The 17676-nt window shown below is 43.3% G+C and overlaps 1 protein-coding gene across 1 annotated transcript; it reads left to right on the top strand.

Moving 5' to 3' along the window:
- Positions 1-14565, top strand: gad2 (glutamate decarboxylase 2). The gene is made up of 16 exons (XM_069696504.1): positions 1-929; positions 1260-1322; positions 1510-1653; positions 2355-2588; positions 3863-3953; positions 4827-4939; positions 5475-5590; positions 6092-6171; positions 6739-6793; positions 7023-7139; positions 8095-8159; positions 8284-8362; positions 8467-8616; positions 8784-8891; positions 11110-11199; positions 13322-14565. Exons 1-16 carry the CDS (start codon positions 854-856, stop codon positions 13493-13495), a joined length of 1755 nt encoding a protein of 584 aa, XP_069552605.1. The 5' UTR covers positions 1-853; the 3' UTR covers positions 13496-14565.
- Positions 14566-17676: the final 3111 nt, after the last annotated feature.

Here is a 17676-nt window from a genome sequence, read left to right as displayed (position 1 = left end):
TCCCCCGCGCCGCCCCGCTGCTTCCTCCACCGGAGGCGGGCAAATTACAGCAGCCGGTAACACAAGAAATAGGGACCGCGATTGCCGGGCAGATGAATTAGTTGGCATTCGCTGTCTGCATGGAGGGCAAGTTCAGCACGCGTGCAGGGGACAAAATGTTGGGGATGTTTGGAGTCACGACGCACGACGCAGCGCAGTTCGTCATGACCTGAAGTGAATCACGATGGGATTTCTTTGGTGACGTTAAATTTAGGTTGGGTGCAATTAGGCATGGCTCGTGTGCTGCATATTTACCAGCAGCTGTAGCGTTGCAGTTGCTATTTTCACGCCACCTTTCATCACCTCCTGGTTTTCTCTTCTTTTTTTTTGTTGTGCGTTTTGTTTTTCATTTGACATGTAGCGGCTTTTTTTTAAGAAAAAAGAAAAAAAAAAATCCACCGCATCCCGAACTTCCTCAAACTACCTCCTACTATCGTGGGTTGTTTTTTTTTTTTTTTTTTCCATTAAGCAAAGGAGAGTGGGTGCGCTCTGCGCTGCGCAGGTGAAGTCCAGTGTTTGCGGATTTCTCTTGAGGAGACGCTGCTTCATGCTTCGTGCACCTGTGGACGCCTGCGACAGGAGCACCGAGGACGCCTTTTGTGTTTCTTCTCCCGACGCGGTGGTCGCTTTATTTATTTTTTTAGGGGTTCTCCCGCAGCAGAGAGCGTCCGTCGGATGCACGGCTGGATTTCCAGCAGTCGGAGAGGTCTGGTGACATTCAGCACCACATCAGCTTTGAACAGCTCCCGGTCGTCGCGTGTGGATGGGCTCTGCCGGTCTCCGTGTCTCCTGCAGCTCCTAACTACCGGCAACAATGGCATCACACGGTTTCTGGTCTCTTGGCGGAGATAATGCGGCGGCCGATGCCGGGAGTCAGAGCCCCAGTACGCGTGAGTGGCTTTTGTTGATGTTGTTGTTGTTGTTGTTGTTTTCAAACCACCTCTGATGGAACAGGCGCAGCATTCTTTCCAGTACATTGTCTCCATCCAGTGCCCTGCATTCCAACCAGACAGGCCTCTGCTGGTGCCTTTCCTCCCCCCCACCCCCTTTTCTGTCCTCTTTGACTCCACAAGAGACGGGTTGTTGTTTTTTTTGGTGTCTAAATGCTTTGTTTTATTCCAAGTTGCATGGTGCTTTTTTTGTGTGTGTGTGTGTGTGTGTGTCGACTTCTACCTTAAGTTGGACTGACCCGATTTGATTTATCTCCTTCTGTCTTGCAGCCAGGGCTTGGTGCCAAGCGGCGGCCCAGAAATTATCCGGAGGAATTGGATCGAAATTATATGGTATGATGGTTCCCAGCGGAGGGAGCGTTGATAGGGAGGGGAGGGAGAGGCGGAGGTGGAGGATATTTGGGCACCGTGCCTGTTTGATTTCTGTCATTATTCACGGCCTTGGCTTTGTCGGCTGAGTGTAGGCTGATAACAAAACAAAAAATAATAAATCTCCATGCTGTTTTGTGGCTTCCCAAAGCGCTGCTCAATGCCGGGGAAGTGGAGAAATCGGCCGAGTCCGCCGAAAAGCAGCCGCCGCAGACGCCTGCTGGAACCTGCGGCTGCAACAAATCCTGCAACTGCGCCAAAACTGCTGTGGTCTTCTCCGACCTCTATTCAACAGGTACAGGAGCCTGCTGCAAAAAAAAAAAAAAACCAAAAAAAATGTTGTACTCTCTGTGATTCCTGGGTCACAACTTGACCTTATAGTTTCCATTTATTCAGTGTAAACATTTTAATTTTTTTTTTTTTTTCGAATTCGTTTTTAAGCTTTATTTCCTTAAATAAACAGATATTATCGGACAATATGTGGATTTAGTGCACCTCACGAGGCAAACTTCCCAATAATTATCATTTAAATGGCAGGTATGTCTGCTATATTCTTTGTTTTCGACATAAAATAACAGGATATTAGCCTGTTTAGACGGAATTAAATACGGAGCATGTTTGTAAAACAGGCAAAATATGTCCTTTAAATGTTTTAAGATTAACCGACGAGTTATGCTGGACGCTTGTGCAGAGAGGGGTGCTGCTCCGGAGAGGTCACCTTCAGCACAATCTCCTGATTTCAGGTGTCGAGCGAAGCAGCTATCAATCAAAATCAAACATTTTAGGGCCTTTAAAAATTTTTTTTTTTTTTAAATAACAAGAAATGCAATCTTTTCGTTTGTGGGAACATTACACAGCAATTCGGGATCCTGAAAACGTGCGTCTACGAGAACAGCTTTGCATTCTCCAAGGCCAGACAGACATAGAAATCACAAAATGTCTCCCCTGCTGAGGGTTTTTTTTGTTTTGTTTTTTTGCGTGTTTTTTTTTTTTCAGACCTGTTACCTGCAATGGACGGAGACACCAAAACGATGACCTTCCTGCAGGAAGTTGTGGATATTTTACTGGCCTACATAGTGGAGTCTTTCGACCGGGAAACGAAAGTGATTGATTTTCATTATCCAAACGAGCTGCTGCAGATGAACAACTGGGAGCTGCAGGAGGAGCCGGCGACTCTGGATGATATCTTGATCAGCTGTCGCGCCACTCTCAAATACGCCATCAAAACAGGTAGGCCTGGCGTGCAAGTTCTTAAATGCATGTTAAACATAAAAATGTCTAACTTTTTAAAGCATTTTTTGTTGTTGTTGTTGTTCGGCATGTTTGGAAATGTTTTTCCAGCTTAGAGCTGTGTTGGTTTTGTTTTTTTTTTTTTTAGATCTAGGCCTGATTTCCGGCCTGCTGCGTGTCTTTGGAAAATGAGTTTTAGCTGTAGTCTTTACATGTTAATTCAAAACAAATATTTCAAAAATAATATCAAAGATTAAGATAAATAAACGACCTAGAGCCACATTGAGACTCACACAAAACCACACAAAACCGTGCACATGATTACGAACATAAACTTACGTTACAGCGAAACTAAATTGAAAAACAAATATAATATTTTTGACTGTTGACATTTTAATTGGGGAACGACCTCAAAGAAACGCAGAGTGGATAAAGATATTCTGTTTAAAAAATAATGAAAATATGAATCATAATCATAATCATAATAATGCCAATAAGAAATGGTGCCTGTGAAACATCAGCATGGAAGTTGTCCTCCTTTTTTTTTTCTCCTCGTGGCCACCAGACCGATAAACGCAGTGACGCAGTAAATCTGGTTCAGCAGGCAGCAGATAATGGGCTAATAACCAGGCTTCATAGGCCAACTCCATTATTCTGTGCTGAGTGACACGCGCACGAGGGAATTTACGGCAAGAGCACGAGACAGACAAATAATTATATATATATATATCCGTATTTTATATATATATATATGTCGGATTATTTATTATTATTTTGGATGACACTTAAATATTTAATAAAGACTTTATTACACGCTGTAATACCTCTGATATGAAGACACAGCTGTTATTTAGTGGAGGAGTTTTAACAAAATGTCTGCTGACATTACAGTGTGGTGCACACCATTAAATGCAGGACTTTTTTTTGGGGGGGGGGGGGATGTTGCTTTAATTCCCCCATAATTTAGCTCCTTAGTGAAAAACAAGGGTGGTGTATTTTTTTTTTTTTTGGGGGGGGGGTGTTTACCCTTTTAGTAAATCCCCACTTGTCACCTCATGATTTTTGCTCAAAGCTGCATTTTCTCAAGCTGCATTTTAAAGCCTCACTTTCTGTCTGTTTTGCACAAACTCGACCGAGAAACCCAAGAATGAAGTGTATAAAAAAAAAAAAAAAAAAAAAATCATTCCTGATAATAAAAAAAAACGTTCAGACTGCAGCCATCTCACAACCTCCCCCCCCCTCCTCCTCCTCTATCTTCTTTCCCCCTTATTCAGCCCACCCCAGGTACTTCAATCAGCTCTCCACAGGATTAGACATGGTGGGGCTGGCAGCCGACTGGCTCACGTCCACCGCCAACACCAACATGTAAGTATATGCGGGCCCCGCTTCACCGCGATCCTAAATGCTGATAATGATGATAATGACGGCCAGTTCCATTTCCGGTCCGCCCCGCCTGCACTCTGCTCTCTGCGTCTGCACACAGGCTGATAGCGCCCTTTTTTTTTTTTTCTTCTTCTCCACTCAATCATGGCAAATGAAAAAGGGTGAAATGAAAGACAGACCGCCCCCACCCACCCACCCACCCCTCCCACCTCGGCCTTTTATCCCTCCCCCCCCCTCACCTCTGATCCCCACGGGGGGGATTCAAGGGAGAGAAAATTAGCTCTGAAATTAAATTCACGACTAATCTGAGGCTAATTTCAGATTGTGTGTTTTTGGGGGCGATAAACTCCTCAGCTTTGGCAACAATGGGGCAAAATAAGCCTTCTTTTGACACTGTTTTTTTTTTATTATTATTTTTTTTATTATTATTGCAGCTTTTCTACCAAATAATAATAATACATTTTTTTTTTAAAAAACAGTATATACTGGGGAGGCTCAGGTGGAAATGTACTTTTTTTTTTAATGCGGCAGGGAGGATCAAAAATGTGAGAGCAAATCAGTGTCGATGAAACGTGGCCATCCGACGTAGAGGTGGTGCATTTATTTCAAAGCCAAAAAACAAACAGTGCAATTTTTGCCTGTAAAATCTGTTCACAATCAACAATAATTCTGCATCAGAACATTTAGTGTTTTATTCTTCTAGAATTTGAGCATTTAAAAAAAAAAAAAAAAATTTTTTTTTTTTTTTTTTAATGGACCTCCTGTACAGAGGACGTCCTCGAAAATGTCCATTTCACTACTTGTTCTATTTGTTGGTGATGAGTCACGACGGCCCCACACGTTTGTGTAACGCAGGTTCACCTACGAGGTGGCGCCTGTCTTTGTGCTGCTGGAATACGTCAGCCTGAAGAAGATGAGGGAGATCATCGGCTGGGCGGACGGGCGAGGAGATGGCATTTTTTCTCCTGGTATGTATGCATGCATGTGCGCGAGGCACCGCAAATCCCAGCACCCCCTCTGTTTCACTGGAAATGGAACTGCCTCTCTTTGTGTGTGTGTGTGTGTGTGTGTGTGTGTGTGTGTGTGTGTGTGTGTGTGTGTGTGTGTGTGTGTGTGTGTGTGTGTGTGTGTGTGTGTGTGTGTGTGTGTGTGCTAATTTGCATTTTGATGATATAAATGGAACTCGTTTGAAAGCCAATTAGCAGAAAATAATTTTTTCTTGTTTTCTGGCGTGAAGCCTCAGCACCCCAAATCTTTTAAAGTCTCCCTCTGCACTTCTTTGGTTCGACGCGCGACGGAGAGTTTGACGACAGAGCGCGTGATTGGCCGCGACGGCGAGCTGGGATTTGGGACGTTGTAAACAAAAGCATTTTGTTGTCGTCGCCTCGTTTTGGAACGCGTCTTGTGAAACCCTGCATCAACACTCCCCCACCCCCCTCCCCCCGTCCCACCCCGTCCCACCCAAAGAGACCCCGACTCACTGAAGTGCTCTCTGTCCTCTAGGTGGTGCTATTTCCAACATGTACGCCATGCTGCTGGCCCGCTTCAAGATGTTCCCCGAGGTGAAAGAGAAAGGAATGTCATCTGTTCCCAGACTGGTGGCCTTCACGTCCGAACACGTAGGCATCCGTGTGTAAACGCGTGTCCTCGCGCGCGCGTGTGTGTGTGTGTGTGTGTGTGTGTGTGTGTGTGTGTGTGTGTGTGTGTGTGTGTGTGCGTGTGTGTGCGTGCGTGGATCAAGTAACAAACACCAGAATCAGAATTGGGACCTTTTTTTTTTTTCCTTTTTTTTCCCCCTCAAATTAAATGTCAGAAGATTTTCATTTGAACTCCCAACGACGACAAAAACGGTCTCAACCTCAAGCTTTTAAGTGCAGCGCCGATTATTAAAGCCGACATTTATTAGCGTCGGACGCTGAAGGACACGCGGCGACCGGCGTGTCCGTCACGTTACGCGACACCCTCCCTCACCTCTAGAAGGACACCTTAGAAGATGGCGCGAGCACCAAAAAGCCACCAAGTGACACACGAGCTGTTTGTTATCGTTACAGATTTACAGGTTGTTGTTTTTTTCCCCTCTTCCTCTGATCTGATCTTTCTCCCCTCTTCTCATCTCTCAGAGCCATTTTTCAATCAAAAAAGGAGCAGCGGCTCTCGGCATCGGGACTGAGAGTGTGATCTGCATCAAAGCAGATGAAAGGTAAAGTCGGACTCCGACTGATACGTCACCGTATCATTGGGACGTTGCTGTACATTGTGGAGCCAATTACCATCTAAACATGTAGGATTGTTTCATTTAAATAACTTTTTTAAGTTCCAAAGAGGGTTTTTTTTTTGGGAGGGGTGGGGGGACAAAATGAAAGAAAAAAGTTTGAGGAAAGTATTATTTTATTTTTTTCATCTTCCCTCCTCCATCAATCATCTCAGAACCCCTTCAGATTTATATTGCGACCTTTTGAAAGGTGCTTGACCCCCCAGGTTGGGAACCACTGGACTAAGTTAGCTGTTACATAAAGCAGTAGTGAGTGTCATACATAATAATATGCCAACCGTAGGGGCCATTTCCTCGCTATACTTGTAGTACTTCCAATTTTTTTTCCTAATAATACTTCTGTACTTTTAACGCCGATGCAGGATTTCTACTCACATGTCCTGCTTCTATGTTGCTGCTGTTGGTATTTCCTTGATCTTCTTTTCCCACCGACGAATCCACAAACAAGCCAGGAGGCAACTGAAGCTTTGCTTTTTTTTTTCTTCTCCACCGCAGCGGTAAAATGATCCCAGCTGACCTTGAGAGGAGAATACTGGAGGCGAAACAGAAGGTAACGTGATACACATTTATAACCCCGCTATAAACAGACAAGATATGACTTCATACGGCGCTGATTTTTATGGGGATTCATTGGACTGAAACGGCACAGATGACGAAGGTGGAGGAGGAGGGGGGGGGGACGAAGTGGGGGAGGAGGAGGAGGAGGAGGGGAACATAGTGTAACAACATCAGAGGTGGTTTACGAGCCGTGCTTTGTTTTGTTGCGGTTTCCCGTGCAGGGCTTCGTACCGTTCTTCGTCAGCGCCACGGCCGGAACGACGGTGTACGGAGCCTTCGACCCGCTCATCGCCATCTCCGACATCTGCAAAAAGTACAACATCTGGATGCACGTGGACGTGAGTGACACAAGCAGGAAATATATAAATACGGAAGAAAAAAAAAACATTATTCTCAGCTCACGCGATTTTATTTTATTTTTTTTTTTTTTGGCGAAAAGGAATTACACGGAGCTCACCGGTAGAGTTTGACACATCTATTAAGTCTGTCTCTCCTCTAACTGCTGGCGGTTGACCCAGATAGAGAGCCGGCCATTTCCTATCTAACACCGGAGATTAGAAAAAGTGGAAGAGAGGCTGTAAATCATCTCCTCCCGACTTTGGCATTAGTGGGCCCTCTCTCGCTCTCTCTCATTGAAGGAGCTCTATCTAATAATGAAGGTGATTTAGTCCCGACAGGGGGACACCTCTATTAAGACACATAAATGGTCTTGTCCATCATTCCTCAACCAGCTGACGTAGGGGTGGAAAAAACAACAACAACAACAACAACAACATATCCCTCCGGTAGAGTATTGTGGCGCCTGCTGCTTTTGTCGGTCCGTGTGATAGATGACGTACGTGTGTCTGGATGCTTCGGCTTCTGAAGCCGGCGAATCCAGAGATGAAAATACTGTAAGCTGATATTTTTAAATCTCAAATATTGATCAGGGTTTTGGCCTCGGAATCCAGTATCAGTTTGGCTCGACCTAATAGAAACTTAAAGTCTGTTTTTCAGACCTTACAAAAGGGCCACAGAAGACATATAAACGTGATGTGTAGAAATCGGTGAAATGCTCCTTTAAGAAAAGGTCGCAATTTAAACTTTTGTTTTGGAAAACAGGTCCTGTGATCCATCGCTGAGAGCTGTAAGGTGCATTGGCAGTGTGATTACATGTGTGATAAACATATATGTGTGTGTGTGTGTGTGTGTGTGTGTGTGTGTGTGTGTGTGTGTGTGTGTGTGTGTGTGTGTGTGTGTGTGTGTGTGTGTGTGTGTGTGTGTGTGTGTGTGTGTGTGTGCGTGTGCTGACAGGGAGCGTGGGGAGGAAGTCTGCTCATGTCCAGGAGACACAGGTGGAAGCTGGACGGAGTCGATAGGCAAGTCAGGTTTTTTGTTTGTTTGTTTGTTTGTTTGTTTGTTTGTTTGTTTTGGGGGGGGGGCACAAACGGGGGAACGCGTGCGTTTGATGATGAACGACGGTTGTTTTTAATTTGACCGCAGAGCCAATTCAGTGACGTGGAACCCGCACAAGATGATGTCGGTGCCTCTGCAGTGCTCCGCCCTGCTGGTCCGAGAGGAGGTAGGGCCTCTGGGTTTTGGTTTGTTTGTTTGTTTGTTTGTTGTTGTTGTTGTTGTTGTTTTTTAAAAGGTAGGGCTGTAAACAATCCGGATGTGACTTCACAGGGTCTGATGCAGAACTGCAACCAGATGCACGCCTGCTACCTGTTCCAGCAGGACAAACACTACGACCTCTCGTACGACACCGGGGACAAGGCGCTGCAGTGCGGACGCCACGTGGACATCTTCAAGCTGTGGCTCATGTGGAGGGCGAAGGTAGGATTCTTCTTCCGTTCGGCACACAGCATGTGTGAAGAACCGACGGATTATTTGGAGGCGGTCGTGTTCGTGGGGATGTCGTGGTGGTAACTAGTTACGGAGGACTTGAGCCTCCGTGTTAGATTGTGTCACATTTCACGTGTGAAAAATCTTTTCCCCGACAGGGAACCATCGGGTTCGAGGCTCAGATTGACAAGTGCTTGGAGCTGTCGGAGTACCTCTACAACAAGATCAAAGACCGAGAAGGATACGAGATGGTCTTCGACGGGAAAGTAGGTCCACATTTTATGTTTTTGCTCTCGAAGGGGTCGACATGAAGCCGCGCCGCTCCGTTTTTTTGTTTTTTTTCACCTCCGTGTGTTCGGTGTCATTGTGGCCGACTCGATTGGCTCTCGGAGGCCTCCGGCTTTGTGTTGAATGAAAGCCATTTTTGAACCCCAAGCAGCCGCTATAATGCGCCGCCATTATGTTTAATGAATAGCATAACGGCCCGTAATTGCGCATATGCATATGAATAGCACGGTGTCTGAAACATCCTCCACCGAGCTGAACTACAACACAAGCATATGTGGGTATGATGGGGTTATTAAGCCTCAAACTCTTGTATGAAAAAAAAAAAAAAAAAAAAGCGCTTGGACACCTAGAGTCATTTATAATGAGGGCTCTTTAATGTTTCAGGGCTTATTGTTTTCCCGCCGAGCTCCAAAAAAAGGGCTGAGCGCATCATAACCCCGGAGGGGTGATGAGAGAAAGCCAAGTCCTCTGGGCAATGGCCCAGGTGTTCACTTGTCTGTGCCTCCCATTGAGCCATTATATCAATCTGATGTTGAATATACTACAGCCGAAGCAGCCCAGCTGTATAAATGAGGCTGGTGTGCATGGGCGGTCAGCTGTGGGTAATGAATGCCTCGCAGGCAGGCAGTCGGCTCGAGCGGGGATTCAAGATGCCAAAAACATGGAGCCGTGAGGAGCTTTCAGACATGTGGGGAGTATCGGAGGTGGAGGCCGGGCTACCTGTCTGATGCTGGGAACGCATAATGGATTTTTTTTTTTTTTTTGCCTTGTGACTTGAACTGCCATCTTCAATCCATATCAGCTTTGCCTTCGGCTCCAGCTACTTTTTAGAGACTTTTTCAGGGATCTGAAGGATTTCAGGAGAGGATAACTTTCAGACCTGCAACGTGGCTGTAAGTAGGGCAGATTTCACGGCACATACCGATTTACTTTTGGTACCAACTTCTTTCTAAAAAAAAAAAAAAAAAAAAAAAAGGCCTCGTAATTAAGAACCAACTTTGGATACATTCGCACAAACATTTCAAAATGCTCCATTTTTGCTACGTTTATTGCAGGAGTGAATCTCATCAGTTACTTATCAATGAAATTTACTGCTCATGCCATTTTATGTACGCAAAAATCACTTGTTTCAACGTAGGTAACTAAAACGCCCCATTGCCCTCTTTTCAAACTCATTTTTGGCCGCCACCTGTCTTAGTTGCGGGCACCGCAGTAATCTACCAACATCTACCGATATCCCCTGAGACATTTAGGGAACACCGGTAAACTGTAGTGTTTACTAGAGATGAGTCATGAACAAAAACAAAAAAAAACAATGGTCATTAAAATATAACAAATTGATCTTTCTTCCCCATTTCTCCCTATTTTTTTTTATTTTTTACCTGCACCTGGTTGTAATTCGTTACTCCCGTCAGAAGATGGCGGTAACGCACCAAAAAGCTGTCTGCCAGCCGCCATTAAATTACATCAGGAGAAGAAGAACAGAAGTCGATTAATTCAAAGCGATTGTTTAATAGTATTTTTGTTAGAAATAACCATCCCTGGTGTCTTGCGATAGCTCCCAAGCGAGGCGTTTAAGGGACATCCGTTAATTGGGTTACACTCTTCCCCTCTAAACTGCATGGAAACTAAAGATTTGTATCATAAATGTAATTTTCTTTTTCTTAAAATGGATTTTATAAAATTGGCATATAAAAAAAGTATTACTCAGTAACTGGTGTCAAAGTTTTTTTTAAGTGATTCCCAGCCCTATCTGTATATCTGTTTATACTATGTGTACTGTATAGTTACAGGCATATATAGTGCATGTTTTTACTGGGTGGTATGTTTGAAATCATTATACTAATAATAATATTTTTTCAATATATCTTTGATCCACTGCAGTGCATGTTACATTTTTTTTAAATTTTTTTTATTTATTTATTATCATGGATTGCATATGTTTAAAACAATGGGAATTATTTACAGGATTAAATAGTAACATCTCTGAAGGTATTCTAATAGTCTGATTCGGTCTTAATTGTTTTTCTTTGCCAAAACATAGCACAAACATACCATGTAGCATCAGCAACACTTGAATTATTCCCCAGGCCTACAAGTGTGTGTGTGTGTGTGTGTGTGTGTGTGTGCTTTTCTTTGTGTTACCGTGGCGGGTTTTCGTCCTCTCATCTCTTGTCGCCTGTGTGTTCCCCACAGCCTCAGCACACCAACGTCTGCTTCTGGTACCTCCCCCCCGGGATCCGCTACATGGAGGACAAAGAGGAGAGAAAGAAACACTTACACAAGGTGGGCGAGCGCAGATAAGAGGCCCGACTGCCGTATATATCTGGCCTGTCACTGAACCGCGCAAGTCGCTCGTATCCACCGCCGCCATCGCATGTTTCTTCTAATTAGGGGCAGTTTAAACTCAGGATTAGAAAAAAAAAAAAAAAAAAAAAATCTCTGCCGTGCATATGATAAAAATAGTAAACTGTGCCAATCTTAAAAATAGGACGGCGTCACAGAGGAGGGGTTAAAGAGACGCGGAGGCCATGCAGAGGATCCCACAGCAAGGGGGGGGGAGGGACTACTAATTGACAATTAGGACAAACAGACGGCGTACGTGCCCGCCATACAAAGATCATTACTCTCTAGAAAAAAGAAAAAAAAAATCACCCATAAATCGCCGCCGCCTTCGTCACTCTCCTTCAAATGCAGATGTTTTCCTTTTGTTTTCCAAAGTTTGGTTTGAAAAGCCGACTACTGACTGTTTCGGCCAGCTTGCTCTTTTCCACCGACTGCGACTGAGGGATGATGTAACGTTGCCCCCGATAAGCACTTTGACAAAGAAGTCTGAACTTTTTTTTTTTTTCTGAAGTTTCCATTCGCTTTAATGACTTTTTCTAACAAACCGGAGCCTCCGTCGAGAGACTGATTTGACTGAAATCAGCAGTTATTTTACAGCCGGCTCGCCACCTGCAAGAGATTTAGAAGGAATGACTGATGATGTGATGAGAACTTGTAGCGCATACGGTACACTGGAAGCTGCGATACACGACTAACTGCTCCAACAGGCTGTAATCTGAAACCGGCTTTGGTTCTTTGAAAGGTTAGCCGAGAGTCTATTCAGGTGTTTCATCTTAATACCGCCAGATTTATTCAAATTCTTGCTACATTATTCGAGGTTATACGAGTCACAGTTGACTTAAACCTTTAAGCTAAAGCTGCCCCATACTGCCGCTTCAACTCACTTACTCTCGTGTGCATATCCTTAAGTTGGGTCGTGATCATTTCTAGCTTCCTTCTCACACAAAAAAAAAAAAACCCCACAAGCACCTCAAATGACGTTTCAGAGGCTGAAATGTTTTCCCTCAGTAAAAAATAAAAACGTCTAACAAGCCGACGTTGGTCCAAATGAGGAGTGAGAGTTTCAAGCTTCAAACCGCTCATCGCAGCACAAAACCCGCTCCGCTATCAAGACCCCGCTGAGCACAAAAATAAAAGACCGTCACCGCTTCACTCCATGAGATAACCTCTCAACTTGGCGGCGGCAGCAGATCTCGGTGCATGTGGACCCACCCGGTGTCAGAATTCGCTGTCAGACTGCTGGGAGATGTTGAACGACAAGGAGAAGGATCAGAGTAATCTGAGGAGACACGTAGCCAAAATGTATAGCTGCTGATAAACTAAACAAACAAACAAACAAACAAACAAACAAAAAAAAAAAAGCCCAAAGATAATCCGATTGCACACTTCTATACAATCTAGAAGGAGAATTGGTTCTTTTTAGTCATTGTTCCACATCCCCTCGGTTAATATACTTCATTCAGTCAAAACCAATACAAGGAGACTCAAAACCCCCACGAAACGACTCCAAAGGAAAACGGACTCCAAACAAAAACAAAAAGATGCTAAATAAACGCAATGACAGTCAAAATCACCACAAAGAAATGCAATATGACTACAATGTGATGCAAAACCAACACAAGTACACTCAAAACCAACACAAAGACACTCAAAACCAACACAAAGACACTCAAAACCAACACCGAGCAAATCAAAAGGACAACAAAGAGATTCAAAACAGTCACAAAAAGATGCAAAATGACCACAATGAGAGGCAAAAATCCTCAAGTAGAAAACCACAAAACGACAGAGAGAAACTCAAAGCACATTCAGCTATAATATTCGTAGTATGTTCCAGTCTGGATGTCTCCAGATGTCTCCAGATGTTCTCCTATGTATGAGGATTAGGGAGGATCTTTACTTCCCAGGGTCCCATTTTCTCATAAGTCATCCACGTCCCGACTTCCGAACAAAAACCTCCATCTACATTTTAGAGAGGATTTTTTTTTTTTTCTGGGCCTGTTTTTTTTTTCCTCCTCTTGAATCAACATCAATTCATGCTGTATGTACTGCGTGTTGTCAGGTGGCTCCAGTGATAAAGGCCAGGATGATGGAGTACGGGACCACCATGGTCAGCTACCAACCGCAAGGGGACAAGGTCAACTTCTTCCGCATGGTGATCTCGAATCCTGCTGCTACCTTCGAGGACATCGACTTTCTTATCGAGGAGATCGAGCGACTCGGCCAAGATCTATAAGACTCGTCTCACCGAATCCTCCTGTACTTTTCCCTCTTGACGGATGAATTGTTTGTCGTGAATGTACTGGTAAACTTTTTTCTTTTCTTCTCTCTTTCCTCCAAAGTCACATATTTAAGAGTATATTTGAGAAAAAATGATCTACAGATATATCCATATATTACGTATTGTAGCTTTGCCGTGGACTGGCTTGGTCCAAAGCTATGTAAAAGTGCTTCTGTCTGCCTTTCCAATAGTGTAGTAGATCCCAGAGTAGTGTAAGTGGCGTAACTTTATGTGTACCTTTTGTGGTCGGAAATGCTTGTGCAATAACTCGATGAGGAATTTTTTTTTTTTTTTTTTTTTTTAATCATTTCTCATTTGCCGGGTATGTTGTTAAGTGCCGAAACGTGGTTGTGTTCTACTGTAACTTTTAACATTTTTAAACTTCTGGTTTAAAAACAAAAATAGCACTTCACCTTACCTCAGCTTAATCAACTGCCTTTACATCTGCACATAGTTCTCCAAGCGGTGATGTTGGATGAAAAATCTCCTAACTGGTGTCGTATAGTCATAACCAGGCAGTCCGGTGTCGCACCAAAGTGTGTAATGCACCCGTCAGTCCACTAGAGGGTACCGTGTCACAAAACGGGAAAAGTATGACTGGCATAAAAAAAAAAAGGTCGCGTGACCGAGAGTTATAAAAGATAAAACAAACATGAGACTTTCAGCCCGAGTACGAGGTTGTGAGAAAGCAACGTTACTCATTAAAAATTACAAATTTTCGCCCAAAACCACGATCTTTTCCAAAACCCATAACTAAGTTCTTTTGGTGCCTAAACCCAACCAAATTTCAATCGTGTCACATTTAGGCCATACCGTGATCTTTTCCCAAACACATTGTTTTTGGTGCCTACACTTAAGGTGCCTTACTTTTCACGCACACAGGCGAAGGCAAAACGTGGCAATGACACGGCGCCCTCTAGTGGACCGACGGGTGTACTGCACGCTTTGGCCTGACGCCTGGCTGTACCAGCACATGTTTAAAAGGCGCATCCCAACCACAGCAGTCCGCATTATAGATTTTTAAACATGTAAAAAAACGGAAGGTAATGAAAAGATTTCCATCAAAATGACATGACAGCAAAGTCAATTCAAAGCATTTACAAACCTGTCAGACCATCATGCATCACCCTCAGCCTTTGACAGCTTGATGTGCAGCTTATGACGCTACTCTAGTCATTGTTTTTAAGACTTTTTACTCCTTGTCCCTCTTTCTAGTATATTTAAAGTGATTAAGGTCTGTTCAATCCATTTTGTTTGTCGCCAACTAGCTACTAATTTCCATGCTGGCTGTACATTTAGCTGCGCTGAGTTTACTCTACATGCTAGAATTAACAATCGACACTTCCGTTATAATCCGATTTATCGAACCCAGTTTAATGGCCAACATGTTTTCTGCGATAGCCATCCACTCTGCCGCTCTGCGAGGTACATAAATGCAATAAAATATTGTTTCCCAAAGCATTCGGCCCACGCAGAAGACGGCTTAAAGACAGCGTAAAGCTTGCGCGACGACGTGTTGGACGACCCTCTTTTTTTTTTTTTTTTTAATGCTGCATTTCCACCAGAATAGCTGCTCAAACCATAGTGCTCAACACACGCATGCATTTCCTTGCATATATTAAGACACCTGCATATCATGGTCCGATATGGCTACCAATTCGTTCCCAATTAAAAGTTGCTCAGTGGACACAATGTCCAAGAAAGGTTCGTCAGTTTTCCTCGGGCTTCCATGTTTTTTGGGGCGCTTAACGTAAGAGCCACTTTCCAGCGAAAGCTGACTGACTTGCTGCTGGCCTGCATTCAAGGACGGCACAAAGATAACTCACTAATGCACCTTTGAAACTTTTTGTTTTTTTTGACTGAATGGATCAAATTCTGACCGATGAAAAACACACGTTGCAGTGTTTGTGGCGCTCAAAAGAAATTGCATTTATTGGCTTTTTACCAGTTGGGCAAAGTGGGCGACTGCCATGGTAGCACAGACCACGAAGAGCCATCAAAGCCCTGGATTTACTGCATGTCGGCTGATTTGGGTAACTTTACGAATTGCCTTTTTTTGGGGGGGGAGGGGGGGAGATATTTGCAGGACAAAAGAATAATGAGTCTTGCACTATTGACTGACTTTATGGCCATGTCTTGTAAAGGAACTCTATGTCAAAGTCTATATAAGAGTTTTATGTTTCAAGTTGTTTTTAACAAATGTGCCACAAACTAAAGAAACAATGAGGTATTAGTACTGGTTGCAGCGGCGTTAACGGTACCAAGAAGGTAAATTCATACCCTCGGGGCCGCTTTTAGCTTAATTTAGCCTTTATGTTCGGATGATTTTTGGGTCAGTAGGTCCCAGTGACCTAAAATAGTATCTGTAGCCACTCACTGCCCAGCATTGTTCCTGGAACTTGGTCACTGGAAATCTGGGACCACTATTATTAAAATGCCAAATCAACCAGGGCTGAAATCTTAAGGATTATAACTTCAAATCTGTAAATGTCTCATCTTAAAGAGACATTTTGGGAAATTCGCGATTTTGAAAGAGCACTTATTGAAAGATTGAGGGAAACTTGGGAATCTGGGCAAACATGTGGTTTTGTTTGGATGTAGGAACGTCACCGGATTTGCAGCCACTGTAAACCTGACATCACTTGCACTAAAACCACGGTGGGGAGGAGCGGCGGCATCCCTTAGCATTGCAACTGAGATTTCTTCTTTATTCATTCACGAGCAATATTAGAATATGGGTCCAATCTATATATCCTACAAAACATCAAAGGAAACAGTGAATTCAAATGTAAAATAGTAAAAGATAATCAAAGTTTCCAGACCAAACGCACAGTTGTTAGCAAAAAAACACAAAAGATCGAAAACGAACGGAAAAACAGGCTTATCGTTAGTTGCTCGAATGTGAACTCTGATTTACACAAGCAGAGGTTCTGTAGCGTTCCCATTAGAACAAGTTAGAAAAGCACAATTTGCTCAACATGGTCTGTCAGTGTACAATCACTTTTGATCATAGATTGTAAATAGTATTTCAAGATGTCCTAAGTACATATCTTTGTGTATACATACATGTATATAAGACGTATAACCAGAGACTATTTGTGAGGTAAAAAGTATTCATATTTTCTCTATCTCCAATATAGATTACTTGTATTTTCATCCTGTTTAGTCCAAAAAGGCTTTTTTTTTTCCCCCCCCGTGCGTATGTACGTGTGATACTTGACTCCGTTTGTGACTCTTCTAGCTATTTCAAAGAAAACGTGTTTCAGGGTTTTGGCTTTAAAAAAAAAAAAAAAAAAAAGATGAAAGATTTCACCTTGAAATGCTTACGAGTCTCACTCGGCGACGCTCGACGTTTGGATTTTAAATGAATATGCAAAGCCTTCCGGACTCTGAAGCACTGTCTTTTTTCGTGCACAAGTGAAACTTGACGGTATGTGCCAATGTGTACCTTAACGTGTTTGTAACTGTGTTGCCTTAGTATACATTTTCCAGTATTTGTCTAGTTTTCCTCCAAAAAAAATAAAGATAAAAGAAAAGGGGGCGGAGGGGGGGGGTGGGATGTGCACTTTAGAGTGTAACACATGACCTAATAACGTGCAATGTCAAAATGGTTGTCCATACGGTTGATGTTCTTCTCCAAGAAAAAAAAAAAAAAAAAAAAATGTAACTTAAGCTCTTCGGCCTGAATGTGTCATGAATCAAGGGTCTGTTGGAAAGCATTTGATTTATTTATTTGTTATTTTTTTTATTGTGAGTTTGAAGATATCGTAAAGCTTCTTGCTTAACCGTCTCGACGGAGAGTGGCCCTGAACTTTAGTTCATTTCCTGGTCATATTAAAAAAAAAAAAAAAAAAAAAAAAAGGTGGCGTTCCCACTGTGACACAGACAACATCAGATTGTCACCATCAGCGACAAAAGGAATCTCACTGCGGCGGTCTCGGAAAGCCGGACGCTTTATTTCTCTTGCTGCTGCTGCTGCTGCTGCTGCTGCTGCTGCTAGACTCGCTTCCTTTGCACGTGCATGCGATGCCTTGCCTTGCCTATCCAGATTGTTTGATATCCGGTCTCCTATATATATATATATATCTCTTTCTATATCCATATATATATCCATATATCCAGTACGTGTAGCTCCT

This window comes from Brachyistius frenatus, unplaced genomic scaffold, assembly GCF_029030835.1.
Source record: "Brachyistius frenatus isolate BFR_SWC_R1_liver_20210118 unplaced genomic scaffold, ASM2903083v1 Contig_21, whole genome shotgun sequence".
Lineage (NCBI taxonomy): Eukaryota > Metazoa > Chordata > Actinopteri > Embiotocidae > Brachyistius > Brachyistius frenatus.
This window is presented reverse-complemented; position numbering and strand designations above follow the sequence as displayed.

Bases quoted from the DNA above. Each gene is read 5' to 3' on its own strand.
- gad2 (XM_069696504.1), top strand. From the start codon at position 854: ATGGCATCACACGGTTTCTGGTCTCTTGGCGGAGATAATGCGGCGGCC. The intron at 8,160-8,283 runs GCAAGTCAGGTT...ATTTGACCGCAG, and splicing joins AAGCTGGACGGAGTCGATAG to AGCCAATTCAGTGACGTGGA. The intron at 8,363-8,466 runs GTAGGGCCTCTG...GTGACTTCACAG, and splicing joins CCCTGCTGGTCCGAGAGGAG to GGTCTGATGCAGAACTGCAA.